At 48.1% G+C, this 17,716-nt stretch overlaps 1 protein-coding gene across 17 annotated transcripts in view; it reads left to right on the plus strand.

Moving 5' to 3' along the window:
* The window catches only part of BBS4 (Bardet-Biedl syndrome 4), a 94,586-nt gene that overhangs the window by 63,920 nt on the left and 12,950 nt on the right, over nucleotides 1-17,716 (plus strand). For 16 of the 17 annotated variants that reach the window (XM_032805332.2, XM_032805333.2, XM_032805341.2 and 13 more), the window contains 6 exons: nucleotides 3,883-3,936; nucleotides 11,118-11,245; nucleotides 12,764-12,818; nucleotides 14,216-14,284; nucleotides 15,474-15,626; nucleotides 15,778-15,949. In XM_032805332.2, the coding sequence (XP_032661223.1) occupies nucleotides 3,883-3,936; nucleotides 11,118-11,245; nucleotides 12,764-12,818; nucleotides 14,216-14,284; nucleotides 15,474-15,626; nucleotides 15,778-15,949 (631 nt within the window). The remainder of the gene's footprint in view (nucleotides 1-3,882; nucleotides 3,937-11,117; nucleotides 11,246-12,763; nucleotides 12,819-14,215; nucleotides 14,285-15,473; nucleotides 15,627-15,777; nucleotides 15,950-17,716) is intronic. The other variant, XM_032805335.2, reaches the window with a different exon arrangement.

A 17,716-nucleotide genomic window follows, 5' to 3' on the forward strand; every position in this document is an offset into this window, starting at 1 on the left:
GGGGCCTGAGACCCATCCTGGACTTGCGGTGGCTGAACAAGTTTGTACGGAAGCTCAAGTTCCGCATGGTCTCCCTGTCCTCAATCATCCCCTCCCTGGATCCAGGAGATTGGTACGCCGCCCTCGACTTAAAGGACACTTATTTCCACATCGCCATAATTCCTCGACACCGTCGGTACCTCAGGTTCATCGTGGCCAACGCCCATCTGCAGTTCACAGTGCTCCCGTTCAGCCTGTCAGCTGCCCCAAGGGTCTTCACAAAGTGCATGGCAGTCATGGCGGCCTTCCTGCGCAGGCGGGGCATCCAGGTATTCCTCTACCTGGACGATTGGCTCATAAAGGGTCGTTCCAAGGAGCAGGTGTAGGCCCAGGTGTTGTTCATAAGGTGGACCTTTCTCAGTCTCGGCCTCCTCTTGAATGAAGCCAAGTCCACCCTGTCTCCTACGCAACGAATAGAGTTCATAGGGGCGGTTCTGGACTCCACCCACGCCAGAGCGTACCTTCCAGAATCCAGGTTCCGTGCAATTTCCGAACTCATCCTCAAACTGCACCACGCCCCGATTACCACGGCACAGATCTGCCTCCGGCTGTTGAGTCACGTGGTGGCATGCACCTATGTGGTGAACCATGCCAGACTCCGGCTTTGCCTGCTACAGTCCTGGTTAGCGACAGTATACCGCCCAGCCAGGGACCTCTTGCACTCAGTGGTGTCTGTTCCCCACTTGGTGCTAAGCTCGCTACGGTGATGGCTCGACCCGCAGAAAGTATGCATGGGGCTCCCCTTCGCCGCCCCTCAACCCTCCCTCTCCCTGGTAACGGATGCCTCAGATCGGGTTTGGGGAGCGCACCTGGGACACCTCAGGACTCAGGGCTTGTGGTCGCAGGAGGACCTTGAGTTGCATATCAATGTCAGGGAGCTGAGAGTGGTTCGCCTGGCTTGTTTGACCTCCGGTCCCACCTGGCCGGCAGATGTGTTTCAGTCCTCTTGGACAACACGTCGGCGGTCTTTTATATCAACAAACGGGGGGTGCACGCTCCTCTCCCCTGTGCAGGGAAGCCCTCGCGTTGTGGGATTTCTGCGTCCGCAATGCTACCCACCTGACAGTGTTCTACCCTCCGGGGGAGCAGAACGGCCTGGCAAACACCGTCAGCCACTCGTTCCGGGGTCATGAGTGATCCCTCCAACGGGACGTAGTACGCTCAATCTTCCAGCTCTGGGGCTTTCCCCAGTTAGACTTGTTCGCCTTGAGGGAAAACAGAAAGTGCCAACGATTCTGTTCCCTCCTGGGCCGCAGTCGGGGGTCTCTGTCGGACGCCTTCCTCCAGTCTTGGAGAGTCGGTCTGCTCTACATCTTTCCTCTGATCCCCCTGATACACAGGGTGATTTTGAAGATTCGCAGGGACCACGCATGGGTAATCCTGATAGCTCCGGCGTGGCCGTGCCAACATTGGTACACGTCACTCCTGCACATGTACGTTCAGGTGCCCCGACACTGCCCCTGCTCCTGGACCTGATCACGCAGGACCAGGGCTCCCTCCGCCACCTAAACCTGGAATCTCTCCACGTCACAGCCTGGATGCTCTATGGCTGAACCCGGTGGAGATGCAGTGCTCCCAGCAGGTCAGACAGGTGCTGCTCTGTAGTAGGAAACTATCAACCAGGGCCACCTACCTGGCCAAAGGGAAGCACTTCTCCATATGGTCGGGTCAGCGAGGTCACAATCCTCTGGGGGGTCGCTATCTCTATTATCCTAGACTGTTTGGTCCACCTCAGACAACTGGGCCTCTCCCTCTCCTCAATACGTGTTCACTTGGTGGCCATCTCAGCTTTCCACCCAGGAGAGGGGTGTACCTTAGTGTTTGCGAACGTGCTGGTCGGACATTTCCTCAAGGGTATGGACAGGCTATTTCCGCATGTTCGTCAGCCACCTCCTGCCTGGGACCTGAATCTGGTCCTCTCCGTCCTCTTGGGACCTCCCTTTGAGCCCCTGGCTTCGTGCTCCCTGTTGTACTTGTCATATAAGACCGCCTTCCTGGTGGCAATCACCTCGGCCAGGAAGGTGTCGGAGCTCAGGGCATTAACATCTGAGCCCCCGTACACTGTCTTTTATAAGGACAAGGTCCAACTTAGACCTCACCCGGCCTTCCTCCCCAAGGTTGTATCACAGTTCCACATGGGACAGGATATCTTTCTCCCGGTGTTTTATCTGAAACTTCACTCTTCCAGTGAGGAGCGGAGGTTACATTCCCTGGATGTCCGCAGTGCCTTAGCCTTTTACATCGAGTGTACCAGGCCGTTCAGATGCTTGACTCAGCTCTTCATCGCGGTGGCGGATAGGATGAAAGGGCTCCCAGTCTCCTCTCAGCGGATCTCTTCATGGATCGCGACCTGCATCCAGGAATGCTACCGCATAGCTAAGATCCCTCCGGTCACAGCCCACTCCACCAAGGCGCAGGCCTCCTCTGCAGCTTTCCTGGCTCAGATCCCGACTCAGGAGATCTGTAGAGCAGCCATGTACTCCTCCATCCACACATTCACGTCGCACTATGCCATCACGCACCAGGCTAGGGATGATGCAGCCTTCAGTCATGCAGTACTCCAGTCAGTAGTGAACTCCGACCCCACCACCTAGTTTCAGGCTTGTGAGTCACCTGCTTGGAATGGACATGAACAATCACTCGAAGAAGAAAAAATGGTTACCCACCTTTTAGTAACTGTTGTTCTTTGAGATGTGTTGTTCATGTCCATTCTAATACCCGCCCTCCTGCCCCTCTGTCGGAGTGCCGGCAAGAAGGAACTGAGGGGGTGGAGGGCTGGCGGGCCCCTTTATAGGGCGCTGTAGTGGCACCACTCCAGGGGGCACCAGGGCCGACCCTATGGACACTGCTAGGGGAAAAATTTCCGGCTGGCGCGCACATGGCACACACACACCTGCTTGGAATGGACATGAACAACACATCTTGAAGAACAACAGTTACTAAAAGGTGGGTAACCGTTTTTTTACTACCCCATCTGGCAGGCACCAACAGGTATCTCCATAACACGCTCAGTGCTGGAGTCAGAGTTGATCCTTTCACTTTCCTTGTATGGAAGCACCCTACCAACTCAACCCAGCCTTGACCTGTGCTTTGTGTCTTTACCGTTCTTCACAACTGGAAGGGTTGTGCATGGGAGAGGGCCATTCTGTTGTGATAGGAGGATAGAATATTCCACAGACTGCATTCTCCCTGCTAGAGATCTACCTAGGGAATGTAGAGAATTTCTACACTGGTAAAGTAGGGTATGTTTTTAGCAGAAGAAGAAGGGAAACTTATGGGGGTGCTCTGCTGCTTGGCATTGCTCCTCACATCCCCTAGAATGGGAAAAGACAGGATGTAGCTTGTCTGTTAACAAATCCTTAGCCATGAACTGGATTGGTGTAAATGTTTCCTGTGGTGCCACCAGCATAGTTAGGATGCTGAAAGGATCCCAGCCTCTCTGGTACAGGACCTGTATTTTGGTCAGTTAGGCCCACTTTCAAATTGTGTTTATCATAGACTAGGGATGTTTTGAGAGAATCTCTTGGTATAATAGAGGTCACATGTGATGGATTCATATCTCCCCACTGGGAATCCAGTGCAGTCTCAGCCAAGTATAGATCCCTTTGCACAGGCCTTCCCTCTTTTGTCCTCACTGCTCTCTTGCTGTCACCTCCTCTGGGATGTACTCTTCTTTATACTGAAGGTCAAGACAAGTAGATTATCAAAATGGCTGAAGTGTAGCAAGTTCTTTGAACTACAAAGTCCATGGAGGTTCCCATCCAAACCAATAACTGTTACTAGTCTTTTTCTGATTATCCAATGTCAAGTTCACCCTTATTCAGCTTTTTCCTTTATATATAGGAGATCTGCCACAACCTGGGCGTGTGCTACATGTACCTGAAGCATTTCAACAAGGTAACTCGAGTGCTTGTCTTGTCCAAACAACATCACTGAGAGCTTGTCTACATGGTGTGGCAATGCACACCAGATGGGTGTGAATTCTAATGCGTACCAACGCGTTGTGCACTAACTAGTCCGTGTAGACGCTGCTGGTGTGCACTAAAACTTCTCACATTAGGGCAGTTTTAGTGTGCACCAGCAGGGTCTACACAGGCCAGATAGTGTGCAACAGAATTCACATGCTGTAGAATTCACACCCTCTGGTGCGCATTACCCCACCATATAGACAAGCCTTAAGACATCACTAGAGACCTGATTCTCTTTTCAGTAGTTCTACTGATAAAGGGATCACGTACAGGCAGGATGGTTTCTTAGCTGTTTCAGATGTTTGATTTGTTGTGATAATGGGGTCTACAAATTTACCCTAATTGTGAGTTCAACTATAAGAAGTGAGTGAAAGTTTTATAAAATGTCACAATACCAATAAATTTTGATGGGAAAAGGTACAAAATGGAGAGACAAATCTAAATTAGTCCAAACAAAACGACCTATTGACATACCTCAAGGATTGTTGAGATCATGCCTAGTAAACAAGAGAAGCGTGGGATTGGAAATCCGTGAACCAAAATAGGTCTCTCAGAAATTAGGCCTAATTGGTGGACAAAATAATGACGGGATAATCTGCCCATCACTTGACTTTTGGGGTTCTCAAAAAGACTTTGAGAGATGAAAATAAGCAGAGGGGCTACCACAACGCTGACTGACTGACAGGAAAGGAGCAAGCTTCACTATCATGGCTGCCATCCGCACCGTCTCCGGAGACCCCAGACTTTCTTCATCCTAATACTGAGAGATGGCCTGACCAGACCGAGCCAGAAAGAGGGACTCGGATGACACTGCCACCTCCATCAGCTTGGCTAAATCTCGAACGCTAACTGGGATGTGAGACTTCATTTGCCCCACACTCTTTCATGTGTGTTCTTTTCCTGACCCACCTTATTTCTTCTCTTTCCTATCTTTCTCTTGCTTTATGTCTAGTAAGAGTATGGCTCAGCTGACCAGAATTGAATATTTTGCAAAACTGCTCTAAAACTGTGACCACAAAGAGGCAGGTAAAAGCAATGCCCTAAATAGCCTGATGCTGGTGCAAGTTTGCCAGCTCTCTCAGTGGCTGATAAGACTGTGTGCTGGGCCTGTGTTTTTCCAGCAGTGAGGTTGTAAGTGAGAGTCAACACCAGAGACAGAAATTGCATTTCCTATCTTTGATGTTCTTTTCTTTCCACTTCTATGTGTTTGTCTTGTTTTGCCTTCTAGGAAACAGGATCAAACTTTAATGACAGCTCCAGCCCATCTCAACTAACTTGTCTTTTCCCCCAAAGGACAGTTATTACCATCTTTAATACCATCTAAGAGACTTTCAAACAAAGGAGAGTTTTCTTCTAAAGACTCTCTACAGCTAAAGGGAAAGGGAAGAAGAGATGTTAAAAAGAAAACCTCACTTAATTCTTGTCATTTCTAACGCTTTAGGTGTTTTTCCCTCCTTCTTATATCTGTACTGAAAGGTTACAAAAGAATTTTTAATGGTGTGTTTACCGTGGCACTAAGCAGGCTGAGGTCTCTATATATCAAAACCCAAACTTTGTTTAAAACTGTTTAATGTTGCACAGTTAGGGTATGGGTACGTCTACACTACCCGTCGGATCGGCAGGTAGCGATCGATCTATCGATCGATTTATCACGTCTAGTGTAGATGTGATAAAATCAATCCCTGATCGCTCTGCCATCGTCTCCGGAACTCCTCCATGGCGAGAGGCGAAAGCGGAGTCGACGGAGGAGTGGCAGCAGTCGTCTTGCTGCTGTCGTCACGGCCAGGTAAATCGACTTAAGATATGCCAACTTCAGCTACGCTATTCGCGTAGCTGAAGTTGCGTATCTTAGGTTGACGCTCTACCCCCCACAGTGTAGACCTAGCCTATGTCTACACTGCGAAATTAGGTTGAATTTATAGAAGTCAATTTTTTAGAAATTGATTTTATACAGTCGATTGTGTGAGTCCTCACTTAAGACCATTAAGACCATTAACTCAGCGGAGTGTGTCCACAGTACCGAGGCTAGCATCGACTTCCGGAGCATTGCACTATGGTAGCTATCCCACAGTTTCCGCAGTCTCCCCGCCCATTGGAATTGTGGGTTGAGGTCCCAGTCCCTGATGGGTCAAAAATATTGTCGCAGGTGGTTCTGGGTACATGTTGTCAGGCACCCCCCCACCCCAGTGAAAGCAATGGCAAACAATCATTTCTCACCTTTTTTCCTGGGTTACCCGTGCAGACGCAATACCATGGCAAGCATGGAGCCCGCTCAGCTCACCGTCACTGTACATCTCTTGGGTGCTGGCAGACGTGGTACTACATTGCTACACAGCAGCAGCTCATTGCCTTTTGGCAGCAGATGGTGCATTACGATTGGTAGCCATCGTCGTCGTTCTCCTGGGTGCTCTTTTAGCCGACCTCGGTGAGGTCAGTCGGGGCATCTGGGCAGACATGGGTGCTCCTGGCAGACCTCAGTGAGGTCTGTCAGGGGTGCCTGGACATAAATGGGAGTGACTCCAAGTCATTCTCGTTTTAAGTTTCGTCTCCTGGAGATTCAGTCCTGCCTGCAGTCATACTGCACTGTCTTCTGACAACCAGCCAGGAGCCAGCGATGGCTAGCAATCGTACTGCACCGTCCTCTGGCAAGCCGGCAGGAGACAACGATGGCTAGCAATTGTAGTGCACCATCTTCTGGCGAACAGCCAGGAGACAATGATGCCTAGCAGTCATACTGCAACATCTGCTGGCAGCCTAAGATGTATAAGAGAGATGGAGTGAATCAAAACAAGAAAGAGACCAGATTTGTTTTGTATTCATTTGCTCCCCCTTCCCTCCCTCCCTCCGTGAAATCAACGGCTGACAATCGTTTTGGTGAGGTCTGTCAGGAGCACCTTGAAAAGTTTAATGGAGATTCAGTCCTGCCTGGAATAGCTGGGGAAGGGATAGCTCAGTGGTTTGAGCATTGGCCTGTTGAACCCAGGGTTTTGAGTTCAGTCCTCAAGGGGGCCATTCTGTGTGACAGTTGTGTATGTTTTTCCTTGATGCAAACCCATCCCCTTTGTTGATTTTAATTCCCTGCAAGCCAACTCTGTAAGCCATGTCATCAGTCGACCCTCCCTCAGCACAGCTGTGAGTCGCTGTTATAGCCTTTGTCCTTCATGCCCTTGGAGATTTTTTTCAAATGTTTGGGCATTTCGTCTTTTGGAACGGAGTTCTGATAGCATGGTGTGACAAAGTCCTCCTCTACCTTGGTGGGTCCTGCGCTTATTGGCAGATTTGCTCACCTAAGTGATCTTCCCCACAGTCTGGATAAACTCCTCCTGTGTCTGATCAGGAGTTGGGAGGTTTGGGGGGAACCCGGGCCCGTCCTCTACTCCGGGTTCCAGCCCAGGGCCCTGTGGATTGCAGCTGTCTATAGTGCCTCTTGTAACGGCTGCATGACAGTTACAACTCCCTGGGCTACTTCCCCATGGCCTCCTCCAAACACCTTCTTTATCCTCACCACAGGACCTTCCTCCTGGTGTCTGAGTAACACTTTGTTACTCTGAGTCCTCCACAGCACCAGCCTTCCTTCCAGCTATGCACCTTCTTGCTCCCAGCTCCTCACACGCACTCCTCCTCTCTCAGCTACCTCGCCTGCCTGACTGAGTGTAGCTTCTTTTTAAACCCACAGAGTGCCCTGATTACCTGCCTTGATTGGGCTGCAGCGTTGTTCTAATCAGCCTGTCTGCCTTAATTGGTTCTAGGCAGGGTTCCTGATTACTCCAGTGCAGCCCGTGCTCTAGTCACTCAGGGAACAGAAAACTACTCATCCAGTAACTAGTATATTTGCCCTCTTCCAGACTTCTGTACCACACTGGCCTGGGTCTGTCACAATGGATTAATCTCCCCATACAACGATCAGATCCCATACCTCCGGTTCAGTCCATGCTGGAGCTCTTTTGCGATTCTGGGACTCCATCATGGTCAAGTCTGCTGATGAGATCTGCACTCACCTGCAGATTGCCATGCTGGCCAAACAGGAAATGAAATTCAAAAGTTCGCGGGCCTTTTCCTGTCTACCTGGCCAGTGCTTCTGAGTTGAGAGCGCTGTCCAGAGCGGTCACAATGGCGCACTCAGGAATAGCTTCCGGAGGCCAATAGCATTGAATTACAACCACACTACCCCAAATTTGTCCTAGCAAGATCGATTTCTGCACTTATTCCCTCATCGGGGGAGGAGTACAGAAATCGATTTAAAGAGCCCTTTAAGTTGAAAAAAACAGCTTCATCATGTGGACAGGTGCAGGGTTATATCAATGTAATGCTGCTAAATTCGACCTAAACTCGTCGTGTAGACCAGGGCTTAGTGTATATTTACACTGCAGTTAAATACCCACGGCTGACCCATGCAAGCTGGCCCAGGCTGCGGAGCTGTAAAATTGCAGTGTGGACATTTTAGTCTTGGGCTGAAGCCTGAGCTCTGGGACCCTGCGAGTGGGGAGGATGTTTAATTGCAGTGTAGACATACTCTGAAGGTCATGTTAACACTTTTGATTCTTTGGGCCTATTTATTCCATCTACATTAATACAACAGAGCTCTCTGTTTATAAACTCACAAGCGCAGCTACGTCAATAAAATTCTGGCATTCAACCCTTTACAAATCAGCCACTAATGAGTCCCTAACTAACAGATGTATCCCCCTGGCAATGTGCAGAGTGAAGTGAGGTTTGGAGATGGCCGAAAGGGGATGGTGGAAACGTCCCAGACCTTCTCTAAACTAGACTTCTTGGTCATGCTGTAACTCAAGATTGACACTTCACTCAAGTTAAGCAACAGGACTGTAACTGCAAATGTGGACATCTTCCTAAATGTTTGTCGTTCACTCTAGGCTAAGCCATAGAATAAACTTAATTGCCTGTTTAAAAGCAATGTGGGGTGTTTATATGTGCCATTGCAGTTGTGGGAATTAATTTGAGTAAACTGGCAACCAGTGAACTTGGGTTACAAAGCGACCAAGAACTCTAGTCTAGACAGGGTCCAATGGGCCTTGTCTGAACTAGGATTTTCCAGAGGGTATTTCCATTTTTCAAAGAAGTCTTCTAGCCATTCTGAGATGACCCCTAGAGTTTGCCTGTCTGGCTGGATAACAAACCACATTCTGACATGAGGGAATGCACCTCCTGTCTTTGGAGCCTTTTACAAAGGTGTAGATGAGTTTCTAGCCTCTTGGAGGTGGTTATAACCTGTGGGGATGTACCTTCCTGAAGATGGGAAAGGTGTAAGGCCCAAATCCTGGCCCCAGCATATGGTCCAAGCAGCTGGGCTTAGTGGTGGGAAGTTCTCAGGGGCTGAAGAAGGGCTCTGCACAGGGCTGAGGGCAGGATTTGGAGATTCCATGTTGGAGGTACCAAGGGGTCCTGTACACTGCAGAGCAGCTGAGCTCGAGGGGCTCGCCTCTTTTCCCTGCCTCCATGGCATGGGCTTGCTAGTGGTGTGGAAGCTACTCACACAGGAAGCCTGGAGCAGAAGTCATAGAGCAGCTGCACTGCTGTGGAGTGGATGGATGGGGGTGGATGCATTGGCAGTGCTTCTGGTGCTTAGCAACTAATAAAGGAATGCCTAGGAAATTTGAAATTGGACTCTCAATCCCCTTGCACTCCCTCCAAACGTCATTTCATGCTACTCACTTAGATGTCACTGCATGGCTTCACCTGATGAGAACTGAGCTGCTGGTGTTGATTTTGTGAGGTGTCCATTTTAGATGGAAAACACAGCATTTCAAGGGAACGAATGGTTCCCAAATTGATCTTCCCACTCCCCGCCTCTAAAAATGTAAAAATTCCCTTACCAATCAATCCCTGGCAGAGATCAAATATCGTCTGCTGCCTCAGGTGGGAGCTGTATTCATCTTAAAATCCGTACTGAATTACACAATCTAAGTGCACCATCAAGCAGGGTGGTGGACTCATTGTATCTGTTACAGTCAGCATCACAGCAAGGTTGTAGTTAGATCAGGCCCCCTTTAAAACTGCTTCTATTAAGAATACTGCAATCCTTGTGTTGAGCTTGTACTTACAGCCCTGCACGGATACAAAATGTATATTTGCATCCGATCCTCAATCTGCAAACATGGTCCGCAGATATCCGCATCCACAGGTGTGCAATGCTCTACTCATACTCCTTTCTCTATCATTGCAAAGCAACAGTGAGATGTTTAGAAGGTAGGTCCATATCTGGGACCTGCCATCTGTGATGATGTCCCTTCATTCATTTGGCTTATGGGGAAAATATATGTATATGAGACTACTTTTGAAAGAAAAAGGTATCTCAAATTTGGGACCTGTTATGCTATAAAGTGTCCCATTAGTCTGACAGCCTTACCTCTGGAGTGTGCATACTTCTTACATAACATCACATGGCCCTATAAAATGTAATGAAGCCCATGGAGACTGCTGGCTGTTTAACATTTGCTGGTAATGAATATCCGGTACTGCATAAATCCTTTTCAGTCTTTTACCTTGTCAGCATCTCTTCTTTTAACGTGCAATGTGCTAGAAAGCTGCAAACTTTTATTGCCCTCCTACTGGCTCAGCGTGGGAGGAAGAGGAAGATGTTATAGTAACAAGAGTTTGGAAGTGTTCCCCATTAGAGGGGATTTACATGTGCCTGGCTAGAGCTGATGAATTTTTTCTGCATTTACATGGGAATCCTGGCTCATTGCTAGCATGAGCATTTTGCAGAAAAGTGAACTGTAAATGCATATGTTAAGGTAACAAACTTAGCAGCCCCTAAGGGATCTCGGATACTGTACAGGAACAAACAGGCTTCTGTATCTCTCTTGGCAGATCAATATGTTTTGCTTTGGCTTGAAGTGCTCAGCTTTGTAGTTCTCTCCCTAAAAACTCATGACTCCTGTTGCAGAGCTTTATTCAACAACCACCTCATAGGCTGGGCCTTTATAATAAGATTCTTCAAGTTTGGCTGGAACCTTTGATCCATTTTCTCTCCATGTAGTAACACGAGGGTTGGTGCTCACAGCTGACAGCTTTTGAGTCATTGCTTCACTGTGAACTGTGCAACCACATTGATTTTACTCTCTCTTCTGTGTGTGGTTTTGTGTGTAGGCAAAAGACCAGCTGAACGATGCCTTGCAGCTCAACAGGCATGATCTGACATACATGATGCTGGGAAAAATTCACCTGCTGCAAGGGGAGACCAACAAAGCCATCGAAGTCTATAAGAAAGCAGTGGAGTAAGAATTTCATCCCCCACCTCTTAGGAGAATTTTGATTGGTGAATTCAGGAATGTGTCTTATGTTTTTAAAATGACAGTGCTCCTGGGCAGATCTGGAGTTTCTCAACTTTGTACTATCTCTGATCTTGGCTGCAGTAGTCTTACTCCAGCTGACAATGTGTCAGGGACAGAGGTACCTCTTTGAAGCCCTTGCCAAGAGAAGGGTGGAAGACACATGAATGGAGGTGCTGGCAGCAAATGTATACAGAATCCACTTCTCAAATCCCATAATTCATGTGCTAAAGCCTGAAACACAGAGTTGAATGATTGCTGCTCACAATTGTCCCCGCTTTACTGTTGGCAAGAGCAGTGAGCAATCAACAGCCATTTTGAACTTAATGGATTGTTATATACTTCACTGGGTGAATCTTTGGTGCATGAAAGTGAGGGTCTAAAAGTGAGGCTTGAGCCAGGCTGGTGCTGTGAGTTTTCCAGCCCAGTCTCTCAATCCTGATCTGCATTGTCCCACACAGCTAAATTAGCAGTAGTTTTGCATAGTGGACAAATATCCAGGAAAGACTACTGGCAGTTACTGCTGCTCATTGGAACTGTGCACACAGCTAGCCTGAGCTAAAGCATCCTATTAGTTTTGTTACCCCATCCTCTCCTGTTTCTCATCCCCCTGTCAGTGGTGGTGTAATTTATTATTTGTGTTATCATAACCAAACAGAGAACACAAAGACCTTACAACCGAAGTATGCCTCGCCTGTTGGAGATTCCAAACTCTGTCCTTGCTTTATCCTTGTACAGCACTTTGCACAATGGGATTTCAGTCTGGTTGAGATTGTGCTATAGGTGTTAGCACAATGCACCTTCCAAACTGGGGTTTGGAACCTAACTCTCTGTATAAGCAGCTATTTCATTAGTATGTGGTGTCCCCAACCTGCTTTTTCTCTCTCTGCTGCTCAATATTCATTATATTTAGTATTTGCTTGAAAGGCCTTGAAAATGGGGAGGCTTTTTAAAGAGCCTACAAAACTGTACAGATGAGGGCTTGGGAATCACAAACGGCAACTGAAAACACGTGACACGTTTATTGTAAGTGTCCATTTTGTGTGAGTCAGTGTTGTTCTCAATTCAGCTGAATGGGGTATTGTATGTTATCCATCAACCATAAAGCTATCGCCTGCATTCTGCCTTGGGAAAGGTGATCTATTTCCAGCTCTGACGCTGACTCACTGAGAGATCTTAAACAAGTCATTTAACCTCCTGCACTTCAGTTTACTGACATAAAATACTCCCTACTTCCCAGAGGGGCATGAGGAATGATTCATTTTTGTAAAACATTTTGAGGTGTTCAGATATAACATGTGCCATAAACACCACACGGAGGTGGTGAGGGCGATGTTATTAGTTGGTTTTATCAGCAGTAGTAAGAGGGATCTTTCTTACACTGAGTGGAGTCTCAGGGGTTCCGTACTGCACCCTGGATTAGTACTGCCAAGACATTGTAAAACTTTGGGTTTTGTATTTCAGGTTTTCTCCAGAAAACACAGAGCTGCTTACGACCCTGGGTTTACTCTATTTGCAGGTACTAAACACTGTTGCTACTATGTGGACCTAATTATATTTTAAATGGCCTGGCAGTTGCATCTGGAGTAAATTTCTATTCATTTCCATGTGAGTTTGACATATTTCTCAAAAGGCCACATCAGACAAGATGGAGCTTGCTCCTCTGTCTCTTCTTTTCTCATTTGGCTCCTGAAGGGGAGTAAATTGATTTCCTGGTTCTGAGGAATTCTGTTTGGCTACTGCCCTAATTGTGTTACTCATTCTCCCAAGTACAATAAAACTTGACTAGTAATTAACTTGTTTCTGGGGATGGAGCTTAGCAAGTTATTCTCCTAGGAGAGCAGCCATTAAATTGTTTAATACTAATGCACCTTGGAGAAAATTTAAATAACACAAGCACGTTTATCACTGGGGACTTGATTTAAATAACACAAACACGTTTATCACTGGGGACTTGGGTCATGAGCAAAAGATCATCTGTCTCCCAAACTACCTCCTCACTGCAGTATTTGGTACAGCTGTCATCTTTTGCTCAAGGGGGCTGCAGGCCAAGACTGAAAGACATCAGTAGAGCTGTGGAGGGAGCAGGAGAGGCAGAGCGAAGTATGGTGCTTGGGCAGAGTAGCATGGGCAGAAACTTGCACAACTGTCCACACTGTGACTTCCCTTGTTTGTGGTGTGTCACATCCCTGGACTCCAAAATTCACTCCAAATACCTTGCCAGTATTGATTGTCTCCATGAGTCACAGCAGGGTTAGATACCTTCTGTCAATAGGCACTGGGGCAGTTCTGGGGGAGGAGGAAGGTAATGGAGTTTGAATAATGGATTGAATTGATATCTTAATTATACCAGTGTAATTCCTGAGCATCTCCATTTAATCCAGTGGGACTTAAGCATGTGATCAGGGTTAGCCTGACTACTGTATGGGCCTGCAATGCTGCTGAGCACTCAAGTCCCATTGACTTCAGTAGTTGAGGGCAGTCTAAGCAGATAGACTTTGGGGCATTTCTGTCCAGGGAAGGGCGCTGTGGAGAGCACGGAGAGGGAGGAAAAGTGGTCAGGGAATCTGTGCTGTGGCTTATGGTGCTCAGGAAGTCAGTCCCTGTTCCTCTGTAGAAAAAACTCTCCAATTCATTCTTATTCCCCAACACAACTATATAGAAATCTATTTTCTGGGCTAGACAGTCTGCATCAGGTTGAGTTGTGTTCCCTCTTTTATCAGAGGAATCCGTTTTGTTCCAGCTGATTGTGGATTGTGAAGTAAGAGCACTGCACACGTGAGAGTGTAACTGCAACAGAATAAAGCTAACTCTTCTGAATCCCTTACTTTAAGTGATAACCAAAAACACTGTTTGTTATCTGCACATTTAACCCTTCTGAGCCTGCATTTCTGACACTCCTTTGTCTTTTCCCAGCTTGGGGTTTATCAGAAGGCATTTGAACATCTTGGAAATGCACTTACATATGATCCCACCAATTATAAGGTACCATAAAGAATATATACAAGTCAAGTTAGTGATGGCATTAGGCCCATAAAAACTAATTCTTGTGTAAAATATCCCCAGTACCAGAGCATGGGCTGAAAAGGGGGCCATGCTCCCAAAAAGCTTGCTCCAAAACTCATTTCTGTGACTTCCATTTGATGAGGCTAGAGGGTGTTATCTGTAGGGCCTATTTGCTTATAATGGAAAGTTTCATATATTTTCCATAGAAGAATTTTAAACAAATGGAAATTGCTTTTCTCTAACCTATTACTTCAAACTATTGCAATTCATCGTGAGAGCTGTGCACCACATTCCTGGGAATTCAGTGTACCTCTGCAACTTTCTGAAGCAGAACACAGACACAAGTGAATAAGGATGGTGTGGTGGAACATCATTCCTTCGCTAGTCTGCACAGATCATAATTCTTACACGGTCTCTCTCTCTGAGCTATAGTGAGGGGTAACTTTCGTCTAGCTAGTTGAGGATGGGATCTGAATAATGGGGATAATGTAAATCATTTTGAGATCTATGGTTGGCAAAGCAATGAATAAATACAAACCAAGTATTATTATGATGAAGACTACATTAATTTTCCAGACTTTACGCCAGCTCACTGTGAAGTATTACAAATAATTTATTAGACAAATGTAGTTTAGTTTTAATTAAGTTAATTTTGGTGCAGTATCTTTGATTTTCTTTTTAATCCATATGTTCAGTAGTTTGCTGTAACCCTTAGCCAGTAGTGTGAACTATCCAGGGTTTGCTATACATGCCTTGGAGTTAAGGAATGTTTTCATCTCCCCTTAAGTTGCCCTGAGAAGGTTTCTGTTCCAGTTTGTCATATAAAAGAAACAATTAGTATCTGGACCTTTTCAGAGCCCAGACTTCTGGAAGCTGTTATTTTGAATCACTGAAAGAGTATTAGCTAGTCAGGATGTAGCGTTTATTAGCCACTTTGAACAGGAAAGAGAATGTGGAAAGTGTGGGACCCTTCCCAATGCCCTGCCCTCTCCGAGCCAGGATGTAGATTTCCCAATTGTTCTCAATTCTCTAGCAGAGCATTCCCCAAAGAGAATCTTCACTCAAACCATTGGCCTTGTTTTTAGTTTAATAACTTTGTAGCATTTTCTCCTCACCGTATTTGGGGAAGCTCAGTGTCTCAACCACTCACTGTCGAGCTCTTTTGAAGGCTATCTTGGCAGCTGGCAGTATGATGCAGACTCACGGTGATTTTGATGTAGCCCTCACCAAGTACAGGGTAATAGCCTACACCATGCCTGAAAGCCCCCCATTATGGAACAACATTGGAATGTGCTTCTTCGGCAAGAAGAAATACGTGGCAGTAAGTGCCTGGTTCCCTTCCATTTCCAACTATATTTAATCTGATTTGTGTAAGAACAAATATAAAACAAGGAGCCTCCCTCTGTGGTGGAGACTGGAGAAAGTCTTGACCACTCAGGGCATGTTACTAGCAGTGTCGTTCCTCTTTGCAGGCTATCAGTTGCCTTAAGCGAGCCAACTACTTAGCTCCTTTTGACTGGAAGATTCTGTACAATTCGGGGCTAGTCCACCTGACAATGCACCAGTATGCATCTGCTTTCCATTTTCTCAGCGCCGCTGTCAACTTCCAGCCCCGGATGGGAGAGCTCTACATGCTCCTGGCAGGTAAATGACCCTTCCCTTCTGCCCTCTCCCCTTACTCCTACCCCGCAGAGCTGTATGAATATCGTCTTTGGGAAATACCAGATTTTACGGTGGGAAAGCAAGAGGTGATGCAAGTTGTTATCTGAGACTGGATAACTCAGCACTCTGGTATTCAAAAGTTTTTCATCACCAGGTCATGAGCTGGTTTGAAATCAGATCAGCAGTGACCAAAAGTCAATGCTTTCTCGCTTGCCGAAATACAGTTTTTGCTATAGACTAGTGTGTAGTCCCCCCAAACCACTATGGCTGATCCCAGCTTTTGTGGGAGGACCATTGTGGGGTGATGCAGAGAAGCTGGCACTGGTGCTGCTCATGCAATGACTTCTGTGCTTAGAGCACTGGGGTTTCTGTGGTATCCTCAGTCTGGCACTCCTCACCAGCACTAAATCCAAGGTTAGAAAAACTAGAAACCAGGCATTGCAAGCCCACTGGTAAGGGGATTGTGTACATTCAAGAGGGGGATTCACCTTGTTCTGTCTACTCTGGCAGAGGCGCTGGGAGATTAAACAACCTGGGTAACATCAGAGGTGGATTTACAGTAAAACACAGGGTGCCCTGGCATGGGGCCCCCCAACAACAGAGGGCCCAAGGGTCGGGCAGCTGCAGGGGCAAAAGCTTGGTCCTGCCGGCTCCTAGGGCTCATGCTGCAGGTTCCGCACCCACCAGCAGCCAGGCTTTCCCCTCCCCCGCCTCCTCCCCTGAGCGTGCCGCTTCTCCCACCCCAAACAGCTGTTTGCCAGTGCTCGGGGGAGGAGGTGGGGGCAGGGCCTTGGGGAAGGGGATGGAATCCAGGCAGGGCGGAGCAAAGGTGTGGCCCCCACATTCACCCTACACATACCCCCCCAAACCCCTGCTGTGAGCCACTCAGGGTAGGGGGCTGGAAGCACCCCCACCACCCCAGCCCCCTGCCCTGACTCCTGCCCCCACTATTAGGACTCTCCCAGCAACCTGCCTCCTAACACTGAGTAGCCCCCACAAGCACAATAACACCACCGCCCCCCATGCCCTAGACTCAACTGCATCCCACCCTAACAATCCCCAACCATTTACTGAGACACACAAATGGGAGTCCTGATACCTCCCCAACTCCAACATACCCACCTGCACCCCTTTGCACCAATGGGAAGCCTGCCAGGTAAGCGCTCCACACCCTACCCTTGCCCAACTCCCCTGAAGGCCCCCTTCCCCCCCACCTTGCAAAAATTCCCCCTAATCCTCCCAGACCCGCACCCCTAAGCCCCGACTTCTGCATCCCTCTCTCACATCAACCCAGCCTCCCTCACATCCCTGCCCTGACCTTTGCGCCCCCCCCCACATCCCCGCTGAGCACCAACAGGAGCTCCGCACCCTCCCCCCCCCCTTATGACACATTCCCCCCTGCACCCCGCACACCAAATGGGAGCTGCCCCAGGTAAACACTCCACACCCCAACCCCAAGCCCCCTCCTGCATCCTAACTCCTGGCCAGTCCTGAGCTCCCTCCTGCACCCTAACTTCCTCCCAGACCCTGCACCCCCAATCCTGACTCCTGCACCCACCCACACACTCCCTGCCCACCCTGACTCCTACAGCCCCCTGCCCACCCTGACTCCTGCACACACCCCCACCTGCACCCCTCACACCAAACAGGACCTGCCCAGGTAAGCGCTCCACACCCCAACTCCCTGTCCCAGCCCTGTGCCCCCTCCCGCACCCTAACTCGTGGCCAGACCATGTACCCCAATGGTTT

This window comes from Chelonoidis abingdonii, chromosome 9 (assembly GCF_003597395.2).
Source record: "Chelonoidis abingdonii isolate Lonesome George chromosome 9, CheloAbing_2.0, whole genome shotgun sequence".
NCBI lineage: Eukaryota > Metazoa > Chordata > Testudines > Testudinidae > Chelonoidis > Chelonoidis abingdonii.